Raw genomic sequence first — 23,949 nt, 5'->3', positions numbered from 1 at the left:
TTTGGTTGTTTTTATTTGTTTTGTTTTGGGTTTGTTTGTTATTGTTCCCTTTTTAGGTGAGTAAGGAACTGGTGAGAACTGGGAACTACTCTGGGTTCCTTGAGAATAGATCAGGCTTGGAAAGTTCTGTATCATTTTTTAGCCGAGTTACTGTTACATAAGATCAAAAGTACAGTTTATTTTGATGTCGTGAGGCTATTCGCAAAATGTTTCAAAAGAAGCTTTATAGAAGATTAGGAAATGTGAACCACTGCAGTTAGGTAGTTAACTCTTTGGTGCCTGCTGTCTTTTAACTGATAGGAAGCACTGGCCAATGACAGCATAAAGTGGACAAGCAGTAGATGAGTGCTACCAGGACAACTTACTAGTAAGATCTCCTTAAAATATTGTATATATTAGCTTTTGAGATAAGAGCTGTGAGCACGAGATAGCAATATATTGTGCTGTTGTTCATTCGCTCAGTCCTGTCCGACTCTTTGGTGACCCCATGGGAAGCACGCCAGGCTTCCCTGTCCTTCGCTATTTTCTGGAGCTTGTTCAAACTCATGTCCATTGAGTCGGTGATGCCATCCAACCATCTCGTCCTCTGTCATCCCCTTCTCCTCCTACCATCAATCTTTCCCAGTATCAGGGGCTTTTCCAATAAGTCAGTAGGGTAAAAAAGCCTACCACATTAACTACACACAAACTATCTATGCATGTACACACACACACACACACACATATAATTAATGTTGATGTAAAAAAGCATCATTATAATGCCTAGAATCAAGGGTACTGGATAACCCATTTAAAACAACTGGATGTTGTCTTAAATCTCACCCCTTAAATGCTTAACTATGCTGTACTCCCCTTTTCAGTTTGAACATAACTTTCCTTGAAAGAAGAGGCAGGACCGAGAGGACCACATACCTCCAATCTCTCTCTTCTGTTATCATCAGGCCAGCTGAGTCTAAGAGCAGGCCCAATGTTTCAAAACTAAACAACAAAAGTTTTTTTAGCTGCTCTCATTAATTTTGAGAGCTTCACTTTACTTGAGAATTATTCTTCTTCCTCTGCTGCTTCTTTCTCCCTCCTCCAACCATCTCCACCCATTTGATCTACTTTTAAAGCAAAAGGCTATTTGTAGACATGAAAGGAGGCAGCAGTGATTTCTTTTCTCCATTCCTTAGTTCCAGGGTTGGATGTGCTCAGAGAAATTCAGACTTCTTGGCAATATTCCTACAGATCTATGCAACTCTTTTATAGTCAACCTAACTGAAAAAAAGTGGGTATGTTATAAACTTTTTCCTGCTCCCAAGGCAAGAAGATGAGCTGCATGTGATACACAAAGGTCAAGATGATCTCTTTAGGAAGAAAAATGTGCTAAAGATCACAGCAGGCCACTGAAATTTCCCTCTCCTTCTACACCTCTTAGTCTAAAGGATTCACACCAGGGTTCTCAAGAAATTCTGAGTCCTTTGTGGCTAATAAGCATTCTCTGAGCTTTCTGCTGATGACTTAGTTAAGATTTTTAGAGCCCACTCACCTTCTTCCCAGACTGCCTTCCTGATATTGAGCTAAACTGCCCACAGAGAGTCATCAATGATTAACATTTAGTCTGTGCCCAACATCTGCTCACGCAGGACACAGGCTTAAAGACTCAATTCTTTAAGTCTCACCGGCAGGACTCAATTCTCAGAAGCAACATGAAAGATGATCACCATCCAGTAATCTTTATAAAAGGATGCCTATTAGCCCAAGTGGTCCCTGGTGTGTGTACTTTTGTGTGAAAGGTTATAGTGAAAAAGTACTGGTCCCCAGGCCTGCCCGGCCATAGGTCCCAGAGCACAGATTCTATACTTTCACACCTTCTTTTTTTTTTTCTTCAATTAAGGACCTAGAAATTCTCTTAAAGCTTAAAATCTTAACATAATAATCCACTTAATAGGGCAAGCTAGATAGCAATGGTAGGAAAAGGGGAACAGATAAGTACAACTCTACATGTGGATCATCATACATTAAATAGGGGCAATGGTAATCAAAATGATCCCTTTTGCATTTTGAGGGAGGGATGGAGGAAGCACAAAGTCCAATCTATACCATATATTTCACTCAGTTTGGTTCTAAATACTCCAACTTTTTAAGGGACAGAATTAAAAATATGTTGTAAATCTTAATTTAAATAGACTGCATAAAAACTACCACTTGTCTTAGTTTAAAACAGGAAACAGTTTCAGCAGAAAGCTGCTTTCAGCAATTTATAGAAGAAAGCTTGAACATTCTCTATAACAATTACTTTTCTTTAAGTTGTACAAAAGCATGTATACATTTGACCCTTGAACAACACAGGGGTCAGGGTGCCACCTCTTTCACACAGTTGTCAATTCCCTCTCCTTCTACACCTCTTAGTCTAAAGGATTCACGCCAGGGTTCTTAAGAAATTCTGAGTTCTTTGTGGCTAATTAGTGTTCTCTGAACTTTCTGCTAACCAGTTAGACTAACTTTATAAAAAAAAATAAGTGAAGTCTCTCAGTCGTGTCCGACTCTATGCAACCCCATGGACTGTAGCCTACTAGGCTCCTCTGTCCACGGGATTTTCCAGGCAAGAATACTGGAGTGGGTTGCCATTTCCTTCTCCAAGACTAACTCTATAGTCTCTGTTATCTATGGTTCCTGCAGCCATGGATTCAATCAACAGCGGACTGTGTTGTACTAGAGTGTGTAGTATTTATTTTTAAAAATTTCTATATAAGTGGACCCCCATAATTTTTTTCATCATAAGTTGATTTTACTACATTCACATATTAAACAATACACCCACCAGTGGCCAATACCATATATTAATGACCAAAACAAGATAAAAAGGGGGTAGCACCTCACTCCCTTAAAGAAGCCCTGCCCCTTCCCTGGATTAATGCACATGCCTCCCACTCCCCATCATTTGTCTCACTCCTCCTCCCTTTAGATTAAATCCCTCTTGCCAGGGTGAGAAGTTCATCTCTGATGGACCCACACAATCTAAAGCTGTTGTTCAAGGGTCAACTGTAGGAAGCAGTGTGTAGTCATGGCATGATCCAGGCAAACTTAGATTTGAAACTTCCTTCACCTCTAGATCATGTGATCTGCTACAAGGTACCAGACTCAATGTTTTCATGGATAAAATAGAGGAAATGCACCTTCCTTACAGAGTTGGAGAAAGTGTTAATATATATAAAGTGCTTAGTGTACTATCAGGGATTTAAGTATGTGCTCAAAAAATAACTCCCACTCATACTATGTAGAGAAAAGCTTTATAATCTTAAGGGTTTATCAGCTGGAGAACAGATGCCCTCCAGTGTTAAATGTACTATCTTCAAACAATGTCCAAGTAAACCAAGACCTGAGTAATTCAATGCCCAAAAGAAATAGATTCTAGTTGGAACAATCTTTCTACTTAAAGCGAATTTTATACTGTTCCATTAGATGTACAATTACTTCCTGTCACATCAAGATAAGCACAGGCAGAAACAAAAAGTGGTTTGCGGTTTACTCTGTTTATCCGCAAAACCCTAGCACCTATGCTATATATATTTAACGGCCTATTTTAAAAAATCTAAAGCTGTTTTTATTTAAATTGAAGTACCTCCCTGGTGGCTCAGAGGTTAAAGCGTCTGCCTGGAATGCGGGAGACCCGGGTTCGATACCTGGGTCGGGAAGATCCCCTGGAGAAGGAAATGGCAAGCCACTCCAGTACTCTTGCCTGGAAAATCCCATGGAGGGAGGAGCCTGGTAGGCTACAGTCCATGGGGTCGCAAAGAGTCGGACACGACTGAGCGACTTCACTTTCACTATAGCTGATTTACAATACTGTGTTAGTTTCAGGTGTACAGCAAAGTGATTCATATATATATATATATATATTCTTATTCACAGTCTTTTCCCTTTTAGGTTATTACAAAATATCAAGTATAGTTCTCTGTGCTATACAGTAGGCCCTGTTGCTTACATATTTTATATATAGTAGTGACAGTTGGACTGTGAAGAAAGCTGAGTGCCGAAGAATTGATGCTTTTGAACTGTGGTGTTGGAGAAGACTCGAGAGTCCCCTGGACTGCAAGGAGATCCAACCAGTCCATCTTAAAGGAAATTAGTCCTGAATATTCATTGGAAGGACTGATGCTGAAGCTGAAACTCCCAATACTTTGGCCACCTGATGTGAAGAACTGACTGACTGGAAAAGACCCTGATGCTAGGAAAGATTGAAAGCAGGAGGAGAAAGGGACGACAGAGGATGAGACGGTTGGATGGCATCACTGACTCGATGGACATGAGTTCGAGCAAGCTTTGGGAGTTGGTGATGGACAGGGAAGCCTGGCGTGCTGTATAGTCATAAGGGATTTGATTTAGGTCATACCTGAATGGTCTAGTGGTTTTCCCTACTTTCTTCAATTTAAGTCTGAATTTGGCAATAAGGAGCTCATGATCTGAGCCACAGTCAGCTCCCAGACTTGTTTTTGCTGACTGTATAGAGCTTCTCCATCTTTGGCTGCAAAGAACAGAATCAATCTGATTTCGGTGTTGACCATCTGGTGATGTCCATGTGTAGAGTCTTCTCTTGTGTTGTTGGAAGAGGGTGTTTGCTATGACCAGTGCATCAAATGGCATTATTTTATCATTTTTTATAGTCGAGAAATGTTCCACTGTGTGTGTGTGTGTATACATATACACACACAGCACATCTTCTTTATCCATTCATAAAGCTCTGTTTTGAAGCCAGCTGTATTTTCCACACTGCTTGGCACATAGCTGGGGACTATGGGATTTCATATCATGCTGCACAATGACTCTGGTCTACCCCACTTCCACGTCAACACTCCTCTCTATTATCCTCTGTATTCTCTACAGCAGTGGCGACCAACTGATGGCCTATAGACAACTGATGATATGTGGCCCAAAGACTATACAATGTTTGCTCTGGCTCACTCAGAATTATTCTTTTTTTATTAGTTGTGAACATTTTAATAGCAAGAGATAAAATTCAAACATCCAGAATTCTGGCTTCTCTTAGAAAACTGAAGAGTTAGAAACTGTCTATAAATTCTCACATGGCAAAGGTATATTAGAGCTAAGTGGTGACAGCCTTCTTTGGATGGAACATGAGCTCTGAAGTTGACCACTCTCTACTGTTCCCTATAGCTCTGGACCCTGGCTGCTGCAATCAGTCACATGAAGGATATAATGAACCTCAAGTGGTCCTTCAGGGGTTTATGCTGTCCGGTTCCACTCAAGGCTTTTAACCTCAAGTTGCAAGTTGTTTTTTTTTTTTTTTTTAATTTATTTATTTATCTTGGCTGTATCGGGTCTTAGTTGCAGCACACAGGATCTTTGCTGTGTCACACAGACATTTCACTGTAGTGCACTGAGTCTCTAGTTGTGGTGTCCAGGTTCAATAGTCGTGGTGCATAGGATTAGCTGCTCTGCAGAATGTGGGATCTTAGTCCCCCAGGATCCAACCCACCTCCTCTGCACTGCAAAGTAGATTCTTAATCACTGGATTACCAGGGAGATATCTCAGGTTGGATGTTGGCATACAGGAGGAAAATGACGTAAAGTGACATTAACTGACTCATTGTTAACCATTTCCAAGGAGTATTACAAAAAACCAAACTCCAAATGAAAGACTCTACAGGTGAAATGTGAGCCACAAGTGCCTGGCACATGATAAGTGCTCAGTAAATGATTGCTGGCATTGTAATTGGTATTATTTCACTGTACTCCATTGAATAAACATAACCTCAGAGAATAGACAGGTGATTATACAAAAGTTTTTGAAAAATAAGAATGCAAGAGATTTGCCTCACAGGACATCTGAGATATATAATGAAGCTATAATAAATATTCTAGTACTATATTCATGAAACTTATATAATACTGCACATCAACTATATTTCAAAAAAAATTAAAAACAAACAAACAGAAAAACGCAAACCAAACCAAACAAAAACTCAGTACTGGTAGAAGAATAGACAGATCAATGGTATAGAAAAAAAAGCCCAAAGACAGACTTAAGTACAATATATAAGAATTTAATACATGATTGACTGACATTTCACTGCAGAAGAAAGGATAGATTAATCATTAATTGGTCCTGGAACAACTGACTGAATCCCAAATAAACTTTTTTCAAAGAAGGGAAACCTCTAAAGGACTACAAGAAAAAAAGGTAGAATAATTATTTGATATTCAAGTGGGGAAAACTTTTCTAAGTAGAAAAGCCAAGAGAGAAACCACGAAGGAAAAGTTAAACAGACTTGACAAGAGAAAATAAAAATTTAGTTCAGTTCAGTTGCTCAGTCGTGTCCGACTCTGTGACCCCATGAACTGCAGCACTCCAGGCCTCCCTCTCCATCACCAACTCCCAGAGTCCGCCCAAACCCATGTCCATTGTGTCGGTGATAAAAATTGATGTACATTATAACAAATATAAAAGAAATTAACTGTCGGCATTACTACAGAATAAGATTCTCCACTCACTGAAGACTTGCTGTGTCTAAGCCCATGCTCAGAGCACCATAGACTCTCTTCATACTCATGGTAACAGGCACTGTAAACACTATTTTAGCCCTACTTTACATATGAGGTTCAGAGCTTATCAGACATTAATTGAAGTAAAATACTGCAAACTTATTCTCAAAGCTATTATTAAGTATATTAATGAAAGTGTTAAGTAGTTAGTCAGACACAAGTGGGTCCCTGCTCCATCCTGGATGGGGCCATCTTTTCCTCCCTGACCTGGACACTGGTGATCAGAACATGCCCAGAGAGCCTCCCTTAATTGTGGTCAAGACAGTTAAATTTCCAGACTTATCAGGCCCAAATAAGATAAAACATTCCATCACATGTTGGCACAGGCACACTAAGCCCTAAAACCCTACAAGGTGACACAGTATAACCTGGGGTTCATTATTCTGTATTTGTAATAAACTAGTATTGCAGTATTTGTCCTGGTCCGCACTGCCCCCTGTGCCCTGCCCCAACCCCGCAAGGGTTTTTCTTGGGTGCTTGTGGGTAAGTGCCTGCACACAAGGAGAAAAGTTATATAACCTAAAACTGACAATCAACGTGTCAAATGATGCAGGACACAGGGAGGGACTTGCCACTACTTTGAAAAACCAATCCTAGTCCCAGCTAGAAAGTGAAAGTGAAGTCACTCAGTCGTGTCCAACTCTTTGCAACCCCGTGGACTATAGCCCATTAGGCTCCTCCATCCATGGGATTCTCCAGGCAAGAGTACTGGAGTGGGTTGCCATTTCCTTCTCCAGAGGGCTGCTTCTAGTTTCCACACAGCCCACTGTCCTTTTCTCTCTTGGGAGAATACTTTCACTTTGTTTAATAAAACTTCTGCTGCTTAAAAGTGTTCTATGTCGTTTGATTGAATTCTTTCCTTTGGGAGGTCAAGGACTGAGTTGCCATTTTGCTGGTAACAAAAGTGTTATGTTAGACGGTGAGATCATGGGTGATGTTTTTTTCTTGGTTTGGTTTTCCAAACTCTTCAGTATTTTATATTACATTTACTGTCAGAGAAAAGACACATTCTAGAACTATTTTTTGAATTCTTTGTCACAGCTCTGTTATCTTAGAGTAAAACACGGGGAGTTCTTTATAAATAAATAAAATGGGGTAGAGAAAGAGTGATAATAACACTTACTAGGTGTCTACCAAAAGCTAGACACTGTAAGAGTTGATTTATCTGCATTATATTTCATCCTTACCTAAAGCCTATGAGGACAGGTATATTTTTTCCACTTACTGAAGCAGGAAACTGAGACTCACAGGTTTCACCGAGCTTGCGAGGGAAGGAAACACATCTTCAACATTTGGGCTCTTTCTACTGTGGCTTCACACCTGTAGCAGAGCACTAAGCTTATACCTGCTGACTGCGTGTGATAGTATTAAAGTGTCTCTTCTTACACTAGCAGATCATACACTTACACCCTGCTTTCTCAAATTTTAGAAAAATCTCTGGAGCTCATTGATTCAGTACCACCAAACAGATGGGTGCCCATCCTGCTCTGAAACATTTCACAGGAACAAGGGTTAAAAAATTCCACTGGCAACTGGTACTTATGCTTAAAATTAATCTGTCATGACAAGAAATATTCTACTATTTTTAATAGGTTGACCTCATCTCAACATTTCTATGAAAACAAGAGACATGACGCTCCAATGGTAACCAGTCTCCACATTGAAATACTTCATATTCCAAGGATGAGTTTAGAATCACTCTCCCTAAACCTTCACTCCCATGATTGCACTATGTCAATGCTTTCCTTGAATCTTCAAGCATCATGCCTACCTCTTGAAGATGAAAAATGGACAAAACTTGTACAAGAAACACCAACTTGTAGTTTGGATATATATCACAGGACTATTAGGACTAAATTGCTGACTACTGTTTAGCTTGGAATGAGCTGAAAACTTTCTGTATATTTTCACCTGGTTACCATCTTGATATCATGTGATTTGTTTCCTTCCTTCAGCACTTCTCCTTTTTGAGATCCTTACAGTTTTATATCATTCTCTTAATCTTTTTTAGTCCAAATATTTGGTGATTAATCACTCATTTAAAAACATTTAAAGACCACCTATTGTATACTAGGCACTATGGAAGTTTCTGCAGAGACAAAAATTAGATCCTGTCTTTAAGGAGCTAAAAGTCTAAAGGAAGAGATGAAGTAAACAGACAACTCCTATACAGTGTTCCTAGTGTTTTCACAGAGGTATGAATTGATATTGTGCAATGTCAGAGGAGGAGCTGGGGTAATGAGGGAAAGTTTCTTGGAGGTGGTGCTCAGGAAGAATCATTAAAGACCAATAGGAGCTAGTAAGACATTGGAAGGAAGTTATTTTCTGCACATTTTGGAAACTGTGAGAGCAAAAAGTGCCTATGGGAAGCGAAAACAGCCAGCCATCTCTCTGAATATAAGCTATTTAGTGACAGATTCAAAATGTAATGATGATTATTGTTACTGCATCCATCAACTTTTTTGATGAAGATGAGTTGTTTCAAAACCAAATTTTAAAAAACATAATTTTGCAGAATGTTGTGGCTGTTACTAATTATTTTAATAATGACCTTCCAAATACTTTACATCCAAAGAGTATTATGAACCACGGGAATGTATTTTGCTAATGAAATGTGAAATCTACTTCTTCGCATTAATCATAGAACTCCAATAAAGCAGACTCCAGGCATGCTCAACACCATCACCACAGGACTCTCTCCCTTTAGCTACATGTGAGTGAATGGACAGTGCAATGCTCCTCTTCAATCACTTAAAGGTTAATGGTGAGAAAGTCAATTTTTATCTTTGGTCTATTAGATAAGGGCATCAGTACATTAGAATTGATTTTTAGGGGCTGGAGAAAAGTGGTTAAGAAAAACAACTCAAGATGAAAAGAGTGCTTCACAGTGAGAGTCCTACATGCTCAGATACAGAAAGAGAGAGGACCAAGCCACTCCTCTGTGTACTGTTACTCCCTAAGTATCAATCCCTCCATTTGACCCTAGAAATAGCAGTTTCTTTGCTAGCATTTTCCAGGCCAGTACCACAGTCTTCAGGAGCTGGATAAAGCAAAAACAAAAAACCCCTATGGCATGTTAATTTTGAACAATAGTAGACAGTTGCAAAAAAGGAGTAAGCGTCACAACAACTTTTCACTAAAGCTTTCAAACAACATTAAATGAATTAAAGAACAATGGCTAGGGTAGACAAGATTCTCGGGGAAAATAAAAAATAAAAGGTTGTGAATTAAGGGATAAAAGATAAATGATTTTCCTGAAAGATGGACTCTAAGGAAATTTATCCATGTATTACAATTAATTTCGCTCAGTCGTATTAGACTCTTTGTCCATGGAATTCTCCAGGCCAGAATACTGGAGTGGGTAGCCTATCCCTTCTCCAGGGGATCTTCCTGACCCAGGAATTAAACTGGGGTCTCCTGCAATAATAAGCTTTGGGAAGAATATATATTATGTTTCAAAATAAGAATATGATTGAAATAGTTATACTTGATCAAGGCACAATGTACAACACCATGAGAAAAAAACATTTTTCAATTAAACTCAAAAACTTTATCTTGAAAGAAGAAACAATGAACCTATCTTTGAAAGTGAGTGTTAGAAAAAAAAAAAAAAAGAAAGTGAGTGTTAGATGTATTTTTAAAAATCTTTTACCTGATTTAAATAATTTAGGCACTTTTCAAGACACCAAAGGCAACAAATGCAAGATTTCAGCACACATCGAGCACAAGCATTTTCCTGGAAAGAATGAATAATGAAAATAATTAAAGACCAAAGAATCAAACCATACCAGGTAGAATATTATAAATTTTAGAAAAGTAAAAATTAAGAAAAATCACAACCTATGCTTTAAAGCCTCCACACTCACCCTTTTTTCCCTCAAAATGTAATGGTTGAATTGTTTTTAATCAGTTCAATCCAACATTTACTTAGTACCTATTGTATATAAGATAGAGTATATAAGACCAACAAAGAACTTAAAAGTATTAAACGTAACAAAGGTTAGAGTCAGAATGATACAGATTCTAGTGCAATGAGAGTGGAGAAGAGAGAGAGAAGATGCCACTTGGGAGGTTAGAGGACTCAGGGGAGGTTTCTAGGAAGAGGGGCCATTTGAGCTAAGCTATACAGAAATGCATGTTGTTTCCGCAGTTAAGGACAGGAAGGAGGGTTCCAAGGAGGAAAGTGTGAATTCACACAGAGGAATAGAAGCACAGGATATTTGGGGAAACCTGTGATTAGATAAATTTTGCCAGAGCATATAGAGTACGAGAGTGGGAGATAAGGGGACTGAATTAGATTCCACTTGGCAAGGACATGGAAGAAAGCATTCACACTTGGACTTAATATCATTGGGAATTTTGCTACGTGCAGAACTGAGATCTGGAATGTGCCCACAAAAAGTCCAGAAAAGATTTTTCCTTACCTTTCCTTTGAGCTGACTGTGAATGTACATAAGGATCATTCGTGGAATTTTGACTAACGTGATAATGAAAGAACCTTTTGCCACAGTACCAAGGTGATAACGAATAAGGCGATTCACTGATGCCAGAATTGGTGTAAATGGCAAATTCCTTTTATCCCTGTTTAAAACATGACCAAAAAGACAATTAAAGGCTTGACCAGGATAGAAACATAGAAAAGATTTAGTTCAAAAAAGAGTGAAAAATTAGTTCATTTTCCTTTATTCTAGTTCTATGGCAAAATAGCAAAGAAACTACAAGTGCTTCAGATGTATCATGTAAAATTAATGTCTCATTTCTTTACGGTAGTTTCATGGCATTCTTATGCTCTAATATTTTAAGTTAAATAAAACTGCTTTGAAAGCTCTTACTAATAAACAGTTACGGTGGTAATTACATAATCAGATAATGGAATATAGAAAGATGTTAGACTTGGCACCTCATTTTAATGGAAAACTGTCAGGCCTACTGTAGTGCATAGTTAGCTCCGAAATTAGGAAAGGAAGTCACAACACCTTTTCTGATCCATACAAATTAAAGACTTGTTAACCTTTGCTAGATCCTTATATAAGTAAAAATATTGGGTTGACCAAAAAGTTCACTCAGCTTTTTCCATACCACCTTATGTGGAAAAACCCAAAAGAACTTCTTGGCCAACCCAATACATAACACACTAACTAGATTTATTTTTCTGATAAATGTAATTTAAGTGTAGCATGACTTGCTATTCTAATTAATTTTTTAAGAAAGTTACAGGAGAGAATAAAGAATAAAATAATAACATCCCATTTTCCTACCTCACAAAATTATCAACTACACATTTTGTCATATTGAGTTCCACTTACTTCTTAAAGAAATTAAGCTCTTATCAGCCTCAGTTCCATTTCCTTCAGGCATAATCACTTAGATTATCTTAAGTTTTCTTTCTTTTCCCCTTGCTTTTTTTTTTAATTGATGTATAATCGACCTACAATACTGTTAGCTCTGCATATATAACAGTGATTCACTATTTCTACACGTTACAAACGATCACCACAATAAGTCTAGTTGTCATCTGTCACCATACAAAATGATCACAATATTATCACCCATATTCCCCATGTGAGACTTTTCATCCCCATCATCATTCGTTTTTGTAACTGGAAGTTTGTACATTTTAATCTCCTTCACCTATTTCACTCACAGCCTCGACCCCTCCTCTGGCAGTCACTTGATTTTTCTCTGTATCTATGAGGCTTCCCTGATAGCTCAGTTGGTAAAGAATCCACTGGCAATGCAGAAGACCCTGGTTCGATTCCTGGGTCAGGAAGATCTGCTGGAGAAGGGATAGGCTACCCACTCCAGTATTCTTGCATTTCCCTTGTGGCTCAGCTGTAAAGAATCCACCTGCAATGCCGGAGACCTGGGTTCAGTCCCTGGGTTGGGATGATCCCCTGGAGAAGGAAAAGGCTACCTATTCCAGTATTCTGGCCTGGAGAATTCCATGGACTGTATAGTCCGTGAGGTTGCAAAGAGTCAGACACAACTGAGCGACTTTCATTTGAGTCTATTTCACATGAGTCTATTTGTTATGTTTATTTGTTTTGTTTTTTAGATTCCACATGTAAGTGAAATCATACAGGTATCTGACATTCTCTGCCTGACTTATTTCACTTATCATAATACCCTCTAGGTCCATCCATGTTGTTACAACTTAAGTTTTCTGACAAGTATAAATTCTCACCTAGTAAAATAGTAGGTCACCACAGCTCCTGCCACAGTCATCTGCTGACAGGCTAAAATAAATTCACTGATCCAAATCAGGCCCACCACATGGTACCACCACATGTACTGCAGAGGCCCTGACATTTTGAACTCCACAAAGCCTTGTTCATTCTGAACAGCACTACCTAGGAAAATATCAAAGAAGGAAAGAAGAAGTACATAAAGTATAAACCAAAAAAACATGGCTATTAAATCTAGGAGATTAAGCTAATTTCCAACAATATATCCCTACCCCCAAACCACTGGCATTATGATCACAGTGTTATTTCATTAAGGGACAAAAATAATTATCACTTCAAAAGTTGTATAGCAGAACACTGAAAAATCAAGCATTTTGTTTTCCTCAAAGGCAACATATATAGCTTTTAAAAGTTGCTGTTTGAATATAATTCTTACCACATTATCAGCTATTTAGTTTAGTTATGAATTTTCCAACACTTTAGTTTTCTTAAAGAGCTATTACTTGCCCCATAATTACAGATATAAAATTAGCAAAGTACAGAAATTAATATTATTTTGAATTGGTGGTGTGTTGAATGACCAGAGAAGTTATATATACGCTTATTATCCTTATACCACTCTTCCCAATTAATTCCATTTAGACATACATAACTTTTGATATTGGAGAAGGCAATGGCACCCCACTCCAGTACTCTTGCCTGGAAAATCCCTTGGATGGAGGAGCCTGGTAGGCTGCAGTCCATGGGGTCACTAAGAGTCGGGCACGACTGAGCAACTTCACTTTGACTTTTCACTTTCATGCATTGGAGAAAGAAATCGCAACCCACTCCAGTGTTCTTGCCTAGAGAATCCCAGGGATGGGGGAGCCTGGTGGGCTGCCATCTATCGGGTCTCACAGAGTTGGACACGACTGAAGCGACTTAGCAGCAGCAGCAACCTTTTGATATTAAGTATGGCTACAAGTAAGTCTGAGCATCTAACTATGAATTGTATCACCGCTAGCTCTATATAGATTCAGGTCATTTCCAAACTAGAAAATCCCAAGGAGGCAGGCTGATCTTTGGCTGTCACTGGAGTTTGAGGCAACTCCAGAGGAGCACTGCATTCATTGGTTCAACTCAGAATGAATCTAATGTCTGAGTCAGTACAGGAGCCTACTTCAAATCCACAACCATCTCAAAACTGGATATGATTTCAGGCCCTACCTGGTTTAGACTCACTTTGCTGGGAAGATCTAAATATCATGAATGGGGAATGTGTTATTATTATTTTTTTAACTTTCCTTTTTATATTGGGGTATAGCAGATTAACAATGTTGTGATAGTTTCAGGTAAACAGTGAAAGGACTCATCCATCCGAACTCACGTATCCGTTCCCCCTCAAACTCTCCTCCCCTCCAGGCTGTCATATAATATATCCCTGTGCTATGGAGTAGGTCCTTCTTGGTTATCCATTTTAAATATAGCGGTGTGCATGTGTCCATCCCAAACTCCCAAACTATCCCTTCCCCACATTCTCACCCCTGGCAACCATTAGTTAGTTCTCTAAGTCTATTTCTGCTAAGTAAGTTCATCTGTAAAAAGGTAATGTGTTATTGAAGAGCCATAACCTCTGTTATTTCTGATGGCTTATCAGACCTTACTTGATAAATGTCTTAAGAATTATATTTCTCTGATGTTTTAAAATATTTTAATGCAAATCAGTTTCATTGCTATAAGAAAGCAGCAACATGTCTTCTTACCGGCTGTGCCAAGAAACAGAAGTGTCATGATCCAGTACACCCAAAACAGGACAAGAGCAAAGAAAGTCCAAAAGGGCTGGAAGACTAGCAGCGGCAAGTGAATGAAGACCTTGCCAGCCACGTGGAACAAGGCAATGGTGAGAGCAACCCGCTTGCGCATCACCAGCATGACCAGGAACAAGATAACCTGTATGCAGAAAATGGACAGGAAGGTTCAAGCTGCTGTTTTAAGTGGTAAAAACGGAAACGATGGTGGAAAAATTTTAACATAACTCTTAATTCCACTTATCATTTTTCATTATTTACTGAAAATGTCCTCTAAAGGTAAACATAGAAGAATTTCTAAATTATTATTCATCCTAGAATGCTACTTTTCCATTTCCTACTCATTACAAATCAAAACATGTCGCTTGTCATCAGGATGAGACTCATAAAATTTTGTAAACTGGGGAGAAGACCATATGCTATGATCACAAAAGCACAGGTATTTGTACGTCCTCTCCCTTATTGGATCATGAGCTCCTTAAGAGCAGGGTTCATGTCAAACTTATTCACTCCCCACTCTGCCCTGGCACTTGGCACAGAGAAATGTACTTAAAAGATGATTAATAAGTATTTGCACAATGACAGCACAATGGTTTTATAGCGGCTTTATTTTTAGTTTCTAATGCTCAATGAAAAGCTTGGGATTGCTCCAAGAAGTAAACTGAGATTTTTTTTCCCCTTTTATCAGATATGAGAGGGAGATAAACCCAAAATATAAATATAGATTACTGAACCATGTTAATTAATAATTTTACTGTAATTAGTATAGTAATTATACTAGTGAAGCTCATCTCTATTTTTGGAATAATGTTGTTAAAAGTTTAAAAGGAAATAAAATGGGAAAATAATTAGTGAAAAACAGAATGACATGAGATGGCTTATTTCTTAATATACTTTTCTATAATAAAGAGAACTGTTTTTAAAAAATAGTTACATTATTTCATGACAGTAAGATATATGTTCTTCCTAGAAAATGATAATTAATATTCTAGGTGAACATTCCCTCTCAAAAAGCAGACAGTGCAGAACAAAATGTCATATCAAACAGCACCCATCAATTAGAGAAGCCTCTGAAGACTTCTGAGGAGGTCATACCCCACGGGACAGAGATTTAACCTGACAGTGATCAAGGGTAGGCTTGCAATAGCTAGGGGTAAGTTTCTGCTTCATTAATGGTCTATAAATAAAACATAAACCTGAAAGACACACCAAGGCCTGTACTTACCGTGAACACTGTTGCTGAAATGGCATAGATGAGGAGGGCCCGAAGATTGGCCTCAGCTACCTGAGGCTGATCAGGAATAACCGTTTCTTTGGGAGACTTTCTTTGCTTTGCATACAGCCACCAGAGCACACCTGTGCCACCTGGAGACAGGAAACAATTTTGCAATAATTAGCACAAGACAATGTGTACCATGAATCCTCAGTTTTCTAGACCCTTCCTACACCTCACCATGGACTAACAGCAACAATCCATTTGGCTGGGAGGTGTGTGGTTGTCACTTCTTGCCAGCAAAGGGGAACTCCAATGACTCCGCTATCATCTTCCACATTACGCACTTACAAATCTTTAACTGTATCAAATGAACTTCCTTTAACTATATTATCAATTCTGAAGCTGAGAGAGAGCCCAGCAAGGACAGATACCCCTGAGAGGCACTGGTCACTGATGAGAGCCTCAGCATTTGTTTAAGCTAAGGAGTGTGTGGAAAGCAAGTAAAGGGCATAGAAATCAGCAATGAAGGGACTTCCCCAGTGATCCAGTGGTTAAGACTCCACACTTCTAAGGCAGGGAACATGGGTTAGATCCCTGGTTGGGCAACTAAGATCCCACATGTCACACAGTTTTGTGACCAATTAAAAAAAAAAAAAGAACGAAAGTTTAAAAAAATATCAGCAATGAAGTTGAGGAAGGCAAAGATCTTCTTTGCTGTACAATAACCCAGTGCCTAGTGATTGACACACTCACATAGTTGATAAAATATTCGTACTATGAATAAATGAAGATCAAATGAGTAGTTCCTACCATAGGTAGGAACAAAGGAAATCTTTGACAGCTTGATAGCAGTGGGCACTAGAAATGCGACTTTTTATCTCTATCACTTGCTCAGAGATTCTAGATTGAAGAGGGAGGCATAACTGCATCCAAATAAGAGAGCTGCATCAGACACCTTCATTCAATTCATTCGGTATATTCTGAGTGCCCACAGCATCTACTGTTCTAGGGGTTAAGGCCTGCATGCATGCATACTCAGTCATGTCTGACTCTTTTGTGACCCCATAGGCTGTAGCTTTCCAGGCTCCTCTGTCCATGGGATTTCCCAGGCAAGAATACCAGAATGGGTTGTCATTTCCTACTCCAGGGGATCTTCCAGACCTAGGGATCGAACCCACGACTCTGGTGTCTCCTGCATTGGCAGGTAGACTCTTTACTAACTTTGCCACCTGGGAAAACCCCCAGGAGTTGAGGACAGAGGACAGAGCAGTAAAAAACCAAGCCCCCAACATCATCTCTCCTGGAGCTTATATAGTTTGGGGGGAACAAAAAAAATAAGGAAACAACCAAAACCACAGTATATTAAACCTAAAAAAAAAAGCTGCTTAGTAAGAGGGATAGAAGTGTTAGTGTTGGGAAAGCAGTACAATTTTATATATGATGGGTAACTAAGTCCTCTCTGGGGTGAGATGATATCTGAGCAAAAGAGTCAAAGACAGGGAGAAAACAAATCTATGAAACTAAGGAAAGAGTGTTCCAGGCAAGAAGGAATAGTAAGTTCTAAGGTGCTGAGATGGGGCTACGCCTAGCAGGAGAGAAAGTAAGAGGCCATTATAGCCACAGCAATGAGCAATGGAAAAAGTGATAACAGATGTGGGTAGAGCAGGAGCTGGCTTCCAGATCATACTGTAAGGCCTTGTAGGCTGTGGTAAGGAAATGGGAGATTCAGAGTAGATATATATATCTAGGTGAACAAGAGAAATGCCTGAGAGAGAAGCACTGGGCTAAGGAGATCAACCCTGGGATTTCTTTGGAAGGAATGATGCGAAAGCTGAAACTCCAGTACTTTGGCCACCTCATGTGAAGAGTTGACTCATTGGAAAATACTTTGATGCTGGGAGGGATTGGGGCAAGAGAAGAAGGGGACGACCGAGGATGAGATGGCTGGATGGTATCACTGACTTGATGGATGCAAGTCTGAGTGAACTCCGGGATTTGGTGATGGACAGGGAGGCCTGGAGTGCCGCAATTCATGGGGTCGCAAAGAGTCGGACACGACTGAGCAATTGAACTGAACTAAACTGAACTGAAGGTCTATGCAAATCAACTCAACTCATCTGCACTCAAGTCAAGAGTGAATAGTGTCAAAGGGAAATTCCTTAGTATTTGTAAGCAAATACTAAGCATGAGTTTTTCTTCTACTGAAGATGAGTAAGCAAAACAACTGAGTCTATGGAAAATGTTTCTGAGAAAGGGAAATACTACTTCCATTTTGGAATCTTGAAAGAAAATTGCCTGGAAAACTATTTAATATCCTCAAAAACAGGAATAAAATACATTCTCTCTAAACAGAAAAAGTTGAGAGAAAGGCTGAAGTTACAGGAAAATACATAGAATAAGATAATTGTTAGGACATTAAGGACATTGTTAGTAACATCCACAGTAGATATCATTTATTAACCATTTAAACTTGTGCCAGGAATTAGCACAAACAGATGTAACCACATTTAATTACAATGCTATTAAGTGGGTATTATCAGTGCCACTTTACAAATGGTGAAACTGAAAATTTAGGGAAGTTCAATAGCATGCCAAATGCCAGATATCTGGTAAGTGGGAGAGCTAGGATTCAAGCTAGAGCTAGTCTATCACCGACTCAATGGACATGAGTTTGAGCAAACTCCAGGAGATGGTGAAGGACAGGGAAGCCTGGCATGCTGCAGTCCATGGGGTTGCAAAGAGTCTGACACAACTGAGCAATTGAACAACAGATAGGATTCAAATCTACTTTTATTCTAAAAGCTATTTATCTGATATGAACTGAATGCTTATGTGTCCCCAAAATCCATCTACTGAATCCTAATCCTCACTGTGGTGGTATTTGGAGGTGGTGCCTTTAGAAGATGAAGGGGTCATAAGAGTGGAGCCCTCATGAATAGGATTAGTGCCCTTTTTATAAAAGAGACCTCAAGGAGCTCCTATCCCTCTTCTGCCATGTGAGGACAGCAATCAGATGGCTGGAAACAGGAAGTCAGCCTTCAGATGCCAAATCTGCTGGTGCCCTGATCTTGTACGCTCCAACCTCCACAACTTTGAGAAATAAATGTTTATGGTTTATAGGGCTATGGTACTTTGATACAACAGTCCAAAATGACTAAGACATCATCCAGCACACAATTAGATTTGAAGGCTACAAACTGAAATGAAAAGTATGATGGTTGAGAGAAGGAAGAACTACAAATTAGATGAAACTGGAATAACAAAATTAAGTAATCAAGTACAGAAGTGCTACCGAGGAAAACTCAATCAGTGATAGAGCAGATAAACTTGAAGAGTTCTTCCTGAATGTAAAGAAAACAACAAAAGGACTAAAAATGCTAATTTGGTAGATGACTGGAGAATGACAAGAATCTTAAGTCAAAAACCACTAGAATAGAAATAATAATCAAACACAGAAATAAAGAAAACTTTTCAAAGTTAAAAAAGATCCTCCCAAAAGAGATCATAGGCAAACTTAGTTAAGATTCTGAACTAGACAAAAATTTTAAGTTGTAAGTTAAAAATTACATAAGCATCTGGTAAGTCAGGCAGGTTATGGGCAAAGGAACAAACTTAGCCTGATGTCAAAGTTCTCTGAAATAAAGTATAGATATAAAGCAACATATTGTACCTCAAGAATTTTATGTGCAACAATTTTACATTGACATATGATGACAAAGGCAATCTTAGATAACCAAGAATTCAGAATATATACAACCCTGCAAGTCCTTCATGAATAAATTACTGAACTCAGATTCTAGTCAGAACAAATATGAATTGAAATTAAGAACTCAAGAACAGACTTTTATAAAAATAGGAGCAGAATAACTGAATCACTCTGCTGTACACCTGAAACCAACACAATGTAAATTGACTATACTCTAATAAAAAATAAAAACAGGACCAGCAGTTATCGCTAAAACCAAGTAAGGAGACTCTTAAGGCACAAGTAAGCAAAAGCCTTAAAAAAAAACACAACAAATAATATTTTAACTTTAATAATAACCTGAACATAAACACTCAAATTATTTAATAAGAGACAAAAAGTGCAAATGGGCAGAAGAAATAGAATTAGAAAGGTAGAAAAGTTTATGCTAAATTTAAGGGGAGAAGGACTCAACAAATACTGCTTCCTTTCGGCCTTTAAAAATCATAGAATTCTAGACTGAAGAATATTTTCTGAAAATGTATAGGTTACCAACTGCAGAAGTAAAAATACAATGTATACTATCCAAAGCAAGGGTGAAAATAACCAGAGAAAACATAATTCATACAGCAAAGAGAGAGAGGGAAAACAAAAGAAGGAAGCATAAATTTAAGGGAAACTGAAACAGATGACATCAGGGGTGACAAAGGAAAAAGTAGCTTACCAAGTGAACCCAGGATGAGCAGAAATGTTAAGATCCACACAAGTATTCTCGATATATACCTGATTATCACCATCAAAATCATGGACAGAACTGTAGGGAAGATAAAGGACACACAGAATATCATTTGAAACCATTAGAAAATACAAAGAGAAACTCTTTCAATTGTTTTCTCCTAGGGAAAATAATTTGTTGCTATTGACAAGTTCATGACCCCAATTTTTGGTAAGAATGGAAATTGGCTGCTTTTATATTTGGACTTGAGTACTTGTGTCACTTGAACAGCATCACTTAAAACCAAAAGCACTTAACTGTGGCTTGATAAACGACAGAACAGAATACATGCAAATGCATATGGTGATTCAAAGACAGCACAGAACTGTTATGGATTCACCACGGGAAGACATCAGAACTTGCATGCAAACAGAAATGGCAACACACAAAGTGCAGAGAATGTCATGCCATGTTCGTGACCAGAAAATTACCAAACACAGACAGAGATCAGTTAAATTAAATGCTACACTCCCTTGTGCCATCTATGCGTTTCAGGACCAACTTCTCGGATGTTTGTTTTAGCCAACAAGTCAGATGGTATATTATCTTTTTCTGTTTTTTTCTCCTCTAAAACTCCAAGATGTGGTCTGACTCTATAGAATAATACCCTGAAAACTACTGAAGTCAAAATTCCTGACCTTACTTCTCAACTGGGGTCAGGAGTCTTGATTGAGAAGCTCTTCAAAAAGGAGCAAAGCTTAGTTGAGTTATTTAGCCAACTCCTATACCCACCCCAATGTGACAAAATCTTGAGTGAAAAAATCTCAAAACAAAAAACTGAGAGGATTTAACCCTTGCATAGGGAAATTAATTTCTGAAATCATAATTTGTTTATCTCTAATTATTTAAAGTCTTGTTTCACAAACAAATGAATAAAGATCTTAAACCTCAAAAAGAAAACTATTCTAATAAAAAATGGAATTCCAACGATTTAACAACATTATCAGCACTACATTTCTAGGTTTGGATTTTTTTTTTCTTGGTTCAAGTATTCAACTATTTCAGAAATCAAATAATTTTTACATAAGGCTAGACTAATAGTCAAGTTTTCTTGGGCCATTTGCAAAGCCAACTAAATGTTTGGGATCTGTGACTAGGTAATGTTATTGAGGTACTCACATTTGCAATAAATGTACAGGAACCAAAAACAGATGGGAGCGTTTCAAATATCACAGAAATAGCTTTTCATATGGACAGCATTATTTCAACTGAGTCAAGTACTACCTAAGCAAAAAGAAAATACTCTCTAATGACAAGACAGAAATACAGCTAGTCTTCTCAATGACTATAATTGGTGTTAACAGGCATAAACACTCATTTTACATATATAACGAAATAGTTCTTTGGTTCCTACTACAGTTCACTTCTTCCATATAAAAAAGTCTATAAATTCTGATATGGCTACATACAGTTCTAGGATAATATAGGGAACTTAAAACTTGAAAATCACATTTATTTATTTATTTTATTACCTATTTATTGACCAAAAACCTCACTGGCTAACAAGTGGAGAGTTCCTAATTTTTCCAGCAATACAGTAACATTAATTGTATCAATGAAAAAACTGTATAATCCAAATGTAACCTATCAGAAATTTATGGGTTTTGATGGAAATATATGAGAATATATAACCTCTTTTTATAAGCAAGTAAGCCTTTTGGAATCATAAGTAAAAACAAAGGGGTGCTGACTCATTAAAAGAAGCCTCCTATTATCATACTAAATGTTATTATAGACTTAGTAACCAATGTTTGGGAATATACCAGTTTTCTCCAATGAGAGAAAAAGAAGGGAAATGAGTTTCAGATATATATATATATTCCTTTAAAAATATGTGTATACTTATAACTATATATAATCTGAAACAATTATTTTGGCTATGGGAAGTTAAACAATTTACAAGTATCCCCAGCAGTATTCATATTTTGGTTAAAAGAACAGTCTTCTACTGTAATACTATGTAATAGCTAATAATGAGAAAAACAATTACCTAGTGATAACAAGCAAAGTCCCAATATAATTTCTTTGCTGGTCATTACTCCACTAATCAGCCTGTGTAAGACACTATTGTCACTGACAAAGGTGATCAGGGCCTCTGCAAACTTGGCATAGCAGGAAATGTTCACAGGAGCACAGCGATGGAAGAATGGAATAGGTGCACTGGTGACACAAGAAAAAAAAATCAGAAAAAAAATTACTCCTACTTAATATAAATGCCACATCAAACACACAAATGAAAGGTGAATATGACTGCAATACACTCCACCCTCCACACATCATATGGGAGCTAAGAGCTGTGAGCTTAATGCTATGAAGATGACTGTCATGGGGCGTGATGCAAATCTTACCACAAGCTTATCAAAGAGGGTGGAGTGCATATTCCAACAGAAGACATTACCCTCCCCTTCTGAAAAGAAACACACACACATATACACACATACACAACTACCAAAAACAAAACCAAACACTTAACCTCCTCGGCCTACACATCTATCAATCAAGAGGCAGATGACAAAACTTACAAACATATACTTTATTGAACTCAAAATTAATTTTTGCCATAAGCTATTTAAAAATAAAAAAGCATATACTTTTGCTTGAAATGTGCCACCATTAATAGAGTATTTGCTCTATCAGAACAACATACAAAACCTTAGATTAAAAAAGGTATTTGAGGCACCAGTTTAATAACTCATACAAAGTAGTCATACCAAGGCATCAACATACAGCAGAATACGCAGCTGTTTGAAACAATAACTATGAATGCTAGCATATGGAAGAACTTATAACAATACAAGGAAAAAAAATGAAAACCTTATATCTAATGTGATAATTACATCTCTGTATTAAAGATCTAAGAATGAGAACGGGGAAAAACTCTAAAGAAAAATCTCTGCTTTGTTATATTCATGGGATTATGGACTATTTTCTTTTCTTTTTATATGTTATTATTATTAGGAGATTATTTGTGTCCAAAAATGAATCAACTATATCAGGTTTATACTGACTGCAGCTCTTACTTGTGAAGGAACATAGCTATGTATAAAGCATGGTAGAAGTATAGTTTGTTATAACATGGTTCTATTTTAGCTTCTGAAAGCATGTGTGCATTTAATTAATGAGAGATTTTAAGCAAAGCTCTATGAACATGCCCTCAGTTACAATTTGTTCGAATTCTAAAAGAGCCCACATGTGTCCCTATGCACAACACATATTTACACGTGCATTAAGTTAAAATTTAGTCATTACTAACATGAATCCCGCATTTTCAGAATTATGTATAGGACTCTCAGTCATGGTTCTAACATAACTTTTTTGACTGGACTGATGTAAGTGTGTTCTCATTCTTGACTGGTACTGTATTTTGGTCAAATTGGTGAACAGATTACATGGTTGAGCACCAAATTCCAGAAGTCTCTAATCTCAGCAAAGCAACTTTGTATGACCTGAAGCAAAACACTGTTTTTGTTTCCTTCCTCAAAAAACAGTAAGAATGCATCTTTTGAAGTAAGAATATAAGTGAACTATATATTGATTTTCCTTCAATATTGGTACATGAGCACCATTGGGAGTAAGAATAAACATCTTCCATGCTGTTAAACTTTATGGAGCAATAAAATAATGTAATTTTAAAGATCTAGCCTTATCTTACTTATGCTTTAGAGTAAAATATATCCAAAAATGACAATGATAGGCATGCTTATTTTTTAAAACTGCTTCCAAATACAAATGTGGGTGTATTTGTATATACCTCC

General features: G+C 37.8%; 1 protein-coding gene across 3 annotated transcripts in view; it reads right to left on the bottom strand.

The window, feature by feature from the left end:
- The window catches only part of SLC44A1 (solute carrier family 44 member 1), a 215,181-nt gene that overhangs the window by 67,643 nt on the left and 123,589 nt on the right, over positions 1–23,949 (bottom strand). For all 3 annotated transcript variants that reach the window (XM_018052546.1, XM_018052545.1, XM_018052547.1), the window contains exons 6-12: positions 22,185–22,354; positions 20,144–20,233; positions 15,744–15,883; positions 14,474–14,660; positions 12,731–12,896; positions 10,971–11,127; positions 10,199–10,282 (exon numbers count right to left, since the gene is read on the bottom strand). In XM_018052546.1, coding sequence (XP_017908035.1) covers positions 10,199–10,282; positions 10,971–11,127; positions 12,731–12,896; positions 14,474–14,660; positions 15,744–15,883; positions 20,144–20,233; positions 22,185–22,354 — 994 coding nt within the window. The remainder of the gene's footprint in view (positions 1–10,198; positions 10,283–10,970; positions 11,128–12,730; positions 12,897–14,473; positions 14,661–15,743; positions 15,884–20,143; positions 20,234–22,184; positions 22,355–23,949) is intronic.

The sequence above is a fragment of the Capra hircus genome, chromosome 8 (genome assembly GCF_001704415.2).
Source record: "Capra hircus breed San Clemente chromosome 8, ASM170441v1, whole genome shotgun sequence".
NCBI lineage: Eukaryota > Metazoa > Chordata > Mammalia > Artiodactyla > Bovidae > Capra > Capra hircus.
The sequence above is the reverse complement of the archived record's forward strand: the minus strand, read 5'-3'. Positions and strand labels throughout refer to the sequence as shown.